The sequence below is a fragment of the Lathyrus oleraceus genome, chromosome 1 (assembly GCF_024323335.1).
Source record: "Lathyrus oleraceus cultivar Zhongwan6 chromosome 1, CAAS_Psat_ZW6_1.0, whole genome shotgun sequence".
Taxonomy (NCBI): Eukaryota; Viridiplantae; Streptophyta; class Magnoliopsida; order Fabales; family Fabaceae; genus Lathyrus; species Lathyrus oleraceus.
The window spans coordinates 384,501,198-384,510,852 of record NC_066579.1 but is presented as its reverse complement, the minus strand read 5'-3'; the positions used below and the strand labels follow the sequence as shown (position 1 = coordinate 384,510,852).

Here is a 9,655-nt window from a genome sequence, read left to right as displayed (position 1 = left end):
TATTTCATTCATCTTTTTCTCCAATACTTTTTATTAAACTTTATATACTGATCCTGCGGACGACCCATAAACAATTAAATAATACTTAGCTCACTTCCAAATAAGAGATTTGCTTAAAAATATTTCATGAATTAGAGATTTTGTACGTAAGTAAACAAAATGATAATAAGATTGAAAATTCAGACACAATTGTGAAATATCAAATTTGAAAAGAAATGATAATGTGCAATTTAATAATATCAATTTTGTTTGAAGTGGCACTTGAAAACTATAAATAATTTGTTGATAAAAGATAATATACAAATTTGAGATAAATAAAAAATAAAATAAATAAAAGAAATAGAGAGAATCATGAGCCAAGAAAAATTTGGTTCCTCACAAAAAGGGAAAAACACACTTTTCTTATCTACCATTCGAATTTGCAACGACTTCGCTTTTCGCGTCTCAATGAAGCGCTTATTCTCCACTTTATATATAAACGCAACAACCCTTTTTCCCTTTTCTTAATTGATTTCCCTCTTCGTCTTCATTTCTTCTAAATATCTCTGATAGCTACATTCTTAGCTTCTTCACTCATCTGATTCATTGCCTTCTTCAAGATCTGTTCGTAAGTAGCTTCTCCTTCATCTTTTTACATACAATTTTCATTTTATGATTTGTTTATTTATTTATCAATTTAATAAGGTATGTGTTGGATATTTTGTGTTCTGGTTTTCCTATGTTGTTTATGTTTTGTTCTTCCTTGTGGGTTTTGACTATCTTAGGAAAAAGATGCTAACTTTTTGCTTTAAGCTTCCATACAAAAAATGGGCTATTAGAATTATGAACGATTGATGAATTTTGCTGCTATACTCTTGGAAAAAAATAAATTCTGACTAATTGTTTTTACTGCTATTGTTAGGGTGGTGAAAGGTCTCATGTGTTCTTCACCTTTGGTCTGATTTTACCTAAAGTTTTCTGAAGTTTATTTGTTTTAGTTAATTAGGCTCTTGCGTTAATCAATGGTTTTAAGAATTATAATAATGTAAGTGTCACTGTCAATGACGCTTGACTGAGTAAGAGAGTGAGATAGATTGGAAGCAAGCAAACGAGAACATTGATTTTAGTACACATAGATTAGTAGTGTTTCTAGACTTTTGTTGGTTTTTAACCATTATCAGAAGGAGCTTTTTGATTGCTTATGGTGATGAATTGAATAGAATTTGGTCTTTATATGTTGGGAGAGATAATCTGAGGTGAATATGTATAACTTGAAATGTTTGAGTTGAAGTTAATATTACTGTGAAACTTAGTTTTACTTTGATGAATCTCTGTTGCTTTCTTGTTTATTGCATGATGTAGTTAATGAAATTGTCACGGTTTTTCTTTATCTGTTGACCTGATGGCTGCTACTCTTGTATGTGGTGCAGGCTGCAAGGTTTATTGAATGAAACCTTGTTGGACTTGGAGCGTTATTTAGTATATCAATTGAGCCCTTCCACAATCTAGAAAATCTATCAGTTGAGTTTTCTACTTGATTAAATTGATATTTTCTATTAGAAAATATTTATGATTACATATACATTGATTTAAACGAAATTAGGCATTTCATGTACGTTTCGTATGTACATGTGATATTGATATTGTTGAGAATGAATTCTTAAACCAGGGGATAAACATGCTTAGTCCTGAAGGTGAACTGAAAATAAGTTTCGGCTATCAATGCAATGACGACAGAGGTATCCCTTGCAAGGTTGCCAAAGGCTGCAAAATCCTTCCTGAAATGCGAAGAACAAGCAGTTTCTCTTGCTTGTCTGGTGCTGCTTTGAGTGCAAATGCTACACTTGCCAACACAAACATCTGCAACGGTGTGATAGGAGAAGAAATCCTTCCGAATTTGGACTCTCCTAATTCATTTCGGCGGGTACCCTCTTCGCCATGTCTTGGAATGTTGGACATGCTATCAACTTCTTTCCAAAGTAGTTTGTCGAACCTAAGTTGCAGCCCATCCAGTCCAAGTCATATGCTTGAATACGAGCCTTGTTCGTTAAGACTCATGAGTCCTTCCTCTAGAAATGAAAGTTTTCTCGGTGCTACAGAAGTACAAGTAGCAGGAGGAGCTGCTGGTGAAGATAGAGTTCAAGCAGTTTGTTCTGAAGAAAATGGTTGGCTATTTTGTGCAATTTATGACGGGTTTAATGGGAGAGATGCGGCGGACTATCTAGCTTGTACTCTTTATGACTCTATTGTATCTTATCTAAATACAATAGATTGGAATTCAGAACCGAATTCCATCAATGCTTCTGACAATGTCGGTTTGGATGGTAGTCGTGTTCTTGATCACGAGCATCAATCTTCATCAGATAAATCATTTTCGAATGTGGTACTTGATAGCCTCAAACATGTTCTTAATCAGGTTGAGAATGACTTCCTGTACATGGTTGAGCAGGAAATGGAGGAGCGTCTGGATTTAGTTTCGATTGGATCTTGCGTTTTGCTCGTGCTTCTTCATGGAAATGATTTGTGTACGCTCAATCTTGGTGATAGCAGAGCAGTGCTTGCAACGTGCAGTACAGGTAACGAAATGAACGGGAGTGAGAGGTTGAGAGCTATTCAGCTTACTGATAGTCATACTGTTGACAATGACAGTGAAAGAACTCGACTTCTTGCCGAGCATCCTGATGATCCTAAGACCATTGTAGCAGGGAGAGTGAAAGGAAAATTGAAGGTTACGCGTGCTTTTGGAGTTGGGTACTTGAAAAAGGTTGGTAACATTGAGTATTTTCCGAATCGCAATATCTGTGCTGTATTTTACCAAATAGATAAAGTTGATTTTTTTTTTCGTACAGAAAATTCTGAATGATGCACTAATGGGAATCCTCCGAGTTCAAGATCTTAGAAGCCCACCATACATTTCAACAGATCCATCATTGAACGTGCATAAAATCTCTCCATCCGATCAATTTGTTATAGTTGCAAGTGATGGTTTATTCGACTTCTTCAGCAACGAGGAAGCGGTGAATCTTGTGGAGTCTTACATCTTGCGCAATCCTCACGGTGATCCAGCCAAATATCTCATTGAAGAACTAGTAACAAAAGCAGCTGATTCTGCAGGTTCTTTTCCAAGATATCATACTAAGTTTATGAATAGATATTTGTGGTTTTATTATCTGTTCGGTTACATGATCGATTCTCTTACAGGTTTCAGCACGGAGGAGTTGATGAATGTTCCAGCTGGAAGTAGGCGGAAATATCACGATGACGTTACTGTAATGGTGATCATCCTTGGGATGAATAAACGAACTTCAAAGGCGTCAATTTGCATCTGAACATTGACCGAAGAAAATTTGCAGATGAAGCTTTTCAATGAAAACTAAAATCATTTTTTGTATTGTAGAAAGTTGGGATGTTGGAAGATTGTACATATGACAACAATTTTGAACATAGAATCAATAGTTCCTTAGTATTCAAATATTTTGTGCAGTGCTTCCATTTTGCTGTAGAAATGCATGTAAAAAAATAAATAGGCTGCTTTACAGATTATGATGAATTCATTCATTGCTTGGCATAATATATTTGTGGAATTGAAATTAATATGAGGTGTTTTCATTTACATGCCCATTTTATTAAAGTTAAACCTTCAAGGGAATTTGTGCATGTATCAATGATGTCTAATTCAGAATGCTATCACAATTGGTTCTTTGGTAGTTTTGTCAAAAAAATTGACTTAGGTAAAATTGACTTATAATGCTGGCTTACTATTTCAAACTTGTATATATACCTAAATTTCTTATGGAAAACACTAAGATCTAAACTGTGGGTGGCTGAAAAGTCTTGTTCAAATTACTTCTAGATTGATCAGATTATATCTACAACTTTACAACTTATTCAAATTACTTCTAGAATGATTAGATTATATCTACCACTATACAATTCAAATAAGCTTTATATGCGTAGGAGTTGAAATGTTATTAAATAAACCAAGAATATCAAATACATAGACCAAAAATATCGATACAAAGTTATCAACCTAACTACAGAATCTCATTAAAACTGTTATGTGTTGAAATTAGAAATGTGTAATGATGTTTTGAAGCAAGTGGAGTAAGCTTCGGACGCAACGGTAAAGGAGCCGACCTACAACACTATTATTTCTACATTTTAATGTTTTTGAGTAAAAATTAATGCGGAAGTAAAATATGATTATGACATATCTAATGTCTTCTGTGAGATCCTTTATATATGAATATCGATTAGAGATCCCATTGTCTTCCGAAATAGTATGTAGGAAACTGTTAGATGACATCAAACGAAGAAGGATGATCTATGGTGTGAATCGAATACACACATGGAGGTTGCAGATGTATTGTACCTCCAACACTTTATTATGACTTTGGATTGATGATTAGACTTTTCCGTTATTAGGTCTTTGGTCGGTCCATAACATTTTTCTCCAAAGCTTGCCATAACATAGTTATGGGAAGACTTCCAAAATACTCGGCCGATGTCACCTTAGGTTGGGATCCTTAAGGCAGATTCTTTGTTTGTAGAAGTAAAAAATTCATATAGTCAGATTGAATGAACTTCGGAATAAGCACACTAAATGTTAGTCCCGTCATTCAGACGCTTCCCAAAATTTCCCTTACACGTGACTCTAGGCTCTTAGAGTAGGGTGTGACTCTCCCCTCTACGGTGCTCAAGTGTACTTGAGTACTATGGTACTTTCGAGGCAAATTTGACCATTGCTTTTCATCGATCTGATTTCCTTCCATTTGGATTGTTGATTTGCCTATCTCACTTCACTATATAAATGTCAATTAACCTTTTAGGGAACATTTTCACTTTTTGCTTAAACTATGATTTTTCTCTTCCTGTTTCAAACTTTTGTTTCTTCTTCCCTATGTCTCCGTGAATCCCATTTTACCTATTCTTTTCTTCCTTCGAATTTTGTACACCCTTGATTCGTCGCACTTTCACAACAACCTTTCATCGTACTTCTCCCTTCAAACTTCCAATTTTCCAAGTGTCATCTCTCTCTCTCTCTCTCTCTCTCTCTCTCTCTCTCTCTCTCTCTCTCTCTCTCTCTCTCTCTCTCTCTCTCTCTCTCTCTCTCTCTCTCTCTCTCTCTCTCTCTCTCTCTCTCTCTCTCTCTCTCTCTCTCTCTCTCTCTCTCTCTCTCTCTCTCTCTCTCTCTCTCTCTCTCTCTCTCTCTCTCTCTCTCTCTCTCTCTCTCTCAGTTATTTATGTGTCTCCTTTATTTTAGCCATGACTAGTGTATGGGTGAACTAGATAATGCCATAGAAATATCCAGTGGTAATGATATAAGCAATGTTTCGTCTCACACAGGGATAGTAAACCCAAAAATGTTGAATGTTGATCCTTTGAAAGTTGTCCATCCCATTTAAACCTTGCTGTTCTTAGCGATAATTCTGAAGCTAGTGGGAGTTTCATCGAAGATAGTAGCGAATCCTTGATGTTTTTGCATAAGGAATCAGATGGACGAGTTTGAATCATCCCTTTATCGAGTAGGCTAGCATTGGTCCCTCCTCTTCAATGTTACATACAACATGTCTTGAATATGTTAAGGCGTATCACGATGGTATGAGGGTTCATGATTTTGTTAAAGCTTTTTGGTCTTTGAGCAACCGAGAACCCAATAATGGAAATGAGGTTAGGAAGCATCTTCACTTCCGAGATCATTCCTAAATTCATGATGAACATTATATTTTTGTTGACAATATGGTATACATATATCTGTCAATTTAGGGGGTCGGAGCCTAACTTTTAAGGCCCAAAAAATATAGGGGCCCAAAATTTTAAAAATAAATGAACCCCAAAATATGTAGGTCCCTTAAACTAAAGGCCCATAAAATTCAAATAAGACCTTAAGGCCCCATCATTTTTTTAAATTGACTTCTTTAAAGAAAAAAATCAATTTTTTTTTTAAAAATTGACTTTTTTTTATATAGAAAAAATTAACTTTTTTTTTTAATTTCAAAAAAATCATTTTTTTTTAATTTTTGAAAAAAATTGACTTTTTTATTTTTGGAAAAAAAATCGATTTTGTTTCAAATAAAATTGAATTTTTTCATTTAAAAAAAATCGATTTAATTTTTCGAAAAAAATTGACTATTTTTATTTTTGAAAAAATTTGACTTTTTTTTCTATTTTTGAAAAAAATCACTTTTTTTTTATTTTTAAAAAATATTGTTTCTTTTTATAAAAAAACGAATTTTTATGTTCCGGAAAAATTGACTTTTTTAATAAAAAAAATTGATTTTTTTATTTTTGAAAATAATCGTCTTTCTCATTTAATTTTTTTTTTATATTTTCGAAAAAATCAGTTTTTTTATATTTTAAAAAAAATCATTTTTTTTTTCAAAAATATTATTTTATTTATAAAAAAATCATTTTTTTAAAAAAAATATCAAATTTTGTAATATTTTAAAAAAAATCGACTATTTTTATTTTAAAAAAATGTTTTTTTAGTAAAAAATGATTTTTATTTTCGAAAAAAATCAACATTTTTATTTTTATTTGTTAAAAAAAATTCTATATATATATTTTAAAAAAAATATTTTTCAGAAAAAGTTTATTTTTAAAAAAAATAATTTATTTCAAACAAATTATATTTTGAACCCCACACTAAGACCCCTTAAAAAACAAAAACATGATGGGGATTAAAAGTAAAGGCCCCCAGAATTATTGATTTAGTAAGGGGCCTAAATAAATGGGGCCAAATAGGGGACCTAATTATTGAGGCTTTCTTATTTAGGACTTTTTTGACACCTCTAGGTATACATGGTTTGACCACACCAATAAGGTCTTGTGCTGCATGCCAATGATGCTCAATATTATTGGATGGAGACCGAATTGGTGGGGATGGTTTCCACCTTCCGTAACACTCATAGCTTGGAATATGCTTACTCAGACATAAGGCCATATTCTGACGGTATGTCTCCTTTGTTGAACCCGACAAAAGGGTGTGTAGTTCATTCGACGGGTGTTCAATTCCTTTTTAAGAATGTCTATTTTTTAGATTAAAGTTTAGAATGCCTTTCAACGGTTTTAAGGTAGAAGATTTAAATCACCTGAGGATTGCACCGTCCTAGTTGCACCCGGTAGTTTGGGCCTTTGTTGAGGTATTTCAATATTGGTGCAAGTACCGAGTAAGAGTACTAACCCTATGATTATTCTTCATCCTCTTCAATTTGACTCACACTTCTACTTGAGAGGAACGGGGGCAAGAGTTGCTCTCTCTCTCTCTCTCTCTCTCTCTCTCTCTCTCTCTCTCTGACACACACACACACACACTCAATTATTTGGCGAAAGTATTTCATGTATACCTCAAGAGCTAGAATAACTTTAAGGAACACTACTTCTTGGCCACTCACCGTAATCGAGAAGCCCTTTTTTCTGCATTCTACCAGAGGATGGTATCTACGACCCCCTTGTTTGGATCTGGTGAAATGTGGGAACAAGATTCATAAATGTTGGGACCAATATCATTTCTTTCGGCCTCCGAAAAGTTGCAATTTTTCCCACATTTCAAAATCATTTGATTTAATAAAAAAGTTCATTCTAGATTTCCATAATTTAAACATTTCACCATATAAAACAATGGAGATTAAGGGCTTGTTTGAATGAGTTTTGATTTTTAATTTTTAAAATTTATTTTTTAAAACAATTTTAACAAATTGTTTTTTAAAATAAAATAAAATAAAATAAAATTCATTTAGTAATGACAATTTTAAAAACTGTTTTAAAGAATAGAAAATAGAAAAACAGGTTTGGTAGGTTTATTTTTAAAAAGTCACATCTCTAGTATTAAAAATTGTTGAGTTAAATCTAATTCTTACAAAATTAATAATTTAAAAAAAAAAAAAGATACACTTTTTCTTTAAAAGTTACATTTTTTAGTCATTACAAGTTTATTCAAAAATATTTTAGTCCCTCTTAAAACAAAATATATTTAGTTATTTTTCAAAATTTTAAATAATTTTATGCAATCATCTTTAAATCATTATAAAAAATTTATTTTTGAAATGAATTTGTTTCGATCGGGTTCAGAGACCCAAATTTGCAGTGACTCAGTTTAAATATAGAGCTCTCTAAGAACTTCAAAATTTCAAGAAGATTGTAGACTGTTAGATCATATTCATCTATGATTGATAGTGTCATATATGGATTTATGTTTTTGCAGATATAAAGTTGATAATCCCGCAAAAGATCTTCTATGAAGTTTTGATGACAACAACGTCAATAATTGTGACGAAGTCCGTGACAATAGCTTTTAACCTCGATGATGGTGATCTAACTAGAGAAATATCTCATGTCTCATCAACAGAATGAGACTCAAGATTAAAGTGATTATAAGATATGAAGCAATCTAGAAAAGAATCTTGAAGTCTCAGATAAAGTGTGAAAACTTGTCCAGTCATGTCTGCGTGTTTGTTTGAGTGACCCGAGTTTTATAAAAGTAAGGAAGCAACTTTGAAGTACTAAGGCAACTCAGTCACACTATAAAATATCTTTTTCAAATGATTTTATCTTGAAAAATATTTTCTAAGGAAAGTCAAGTGATTAAGAAGTTGTTCAATCACTCTCCAAGTAATTTTTGAATTAACCAATTGATTGGTAACTTATGTCAATCGATTGAGAAAACTTTTCTAAGTCACCCAATCGATTGGAACATTAAGTCAATCAATTTGAGCAAGGTCAAACAATTAATCAAGCAATTAAGACAACACATTAATGACTTGCAATAACTCTATATCCAGTATTAACCAAGCAATTAATCCTTACTATCTTTATTTTCTGTTATTTAGTGTTTTATTTCCGTTGCTAATTACTCTTAAGAATATACTAACCCTGTTTAAAGCTTAATTCGAGAAAAATATATTAGTAATCGCGAACTTTGAATATCACAATTCACCCCCTCTCGTGCTTTAAGTCACTCTTCCAACATCATCATCATGACATCAAGTCGCAAACATCACTCATCCAACTGTAAACCATAAGAAGATTCTAAATTGTGAGACTTGCGATAAGCTTTGCTAGAGGGACACATGATGATGGAAAATGATTGAAGCATGAGTATCAAATTATATAACAAATAATCTTCTAATACCCATCTTACCTTAAAGGTTATACGCCCCTAAAACCCCTTTTACTATATATCGACAACTAAATGATCATATTAAGGTACACATTTTTAAATCTTAAATACCTCCCACAATAGTCAGTAATTTAGGCGTCGAAGTATTTGCATATACCCTCTCGACGACGAACCAAAATTTCAAAATACAATTTGAATCTCTTAGTTCACCATCAACCCAAGTTCACTTTTTCAAACAATGTACTTCCTATATCTCATGCTTGATTAGAATTAAATATTGTTTCGTGTCGGCCAAAGGCATAGGGACTCACCGCTCTCTGCTAACCAAATGCCCAATAACACGAGTTCCACTCATTCGACCTGATCCATCAAGCTCAATGTATAAATACATTCACAAAGGATTTTCAGGTACACACTTTCTAATCTCCACTCTCATTGTGGTTTTCTCAAACCCTAAACTGACTTGGAAGTTGGAGTGCTAAGCATGCAGGTACCCTCTCTGAATCGTCGTATTGGAGATTTGCAACATCGATTCAAGATCGACACTGATCAAAGACG

At 33.0% G+C, this 9,655-nt stretch overlaps 1 protein-coding gene across 1 annotated transcript; it reads left to right on the top strand.

Moving 5' to 3' along the window:
- The first annotated feature begins 373 nt into the window (after positions 1-373).
- On the top strand, positions 374-3,573 carry LOC127138605 (probable protein phosphatase 2C 40). The gene is made up of 5 exons (XM_051065088.1): positions 374-607; positions 1,410-1,499; positions 1,649-2,743; positions 2,829-3,093; positions 3,181-3,573. The coding sequence occupies exons 3-5, from the start codon at positions 1,658-1,660 to the stop codon at positions 3,306-3,308; spliced, it is 1,479 nt and encodes a 492-aa protein (XP_050921045.1). The 5' UTR covers positions 374-607; positions 1,410-1,499; positions 1,649-1,657; the 3' UTR covers positions 3,309-3,573.
- The last annotated feature ends 6,082 nt before the right edge of the window (positions 3,574-9,655 follow it).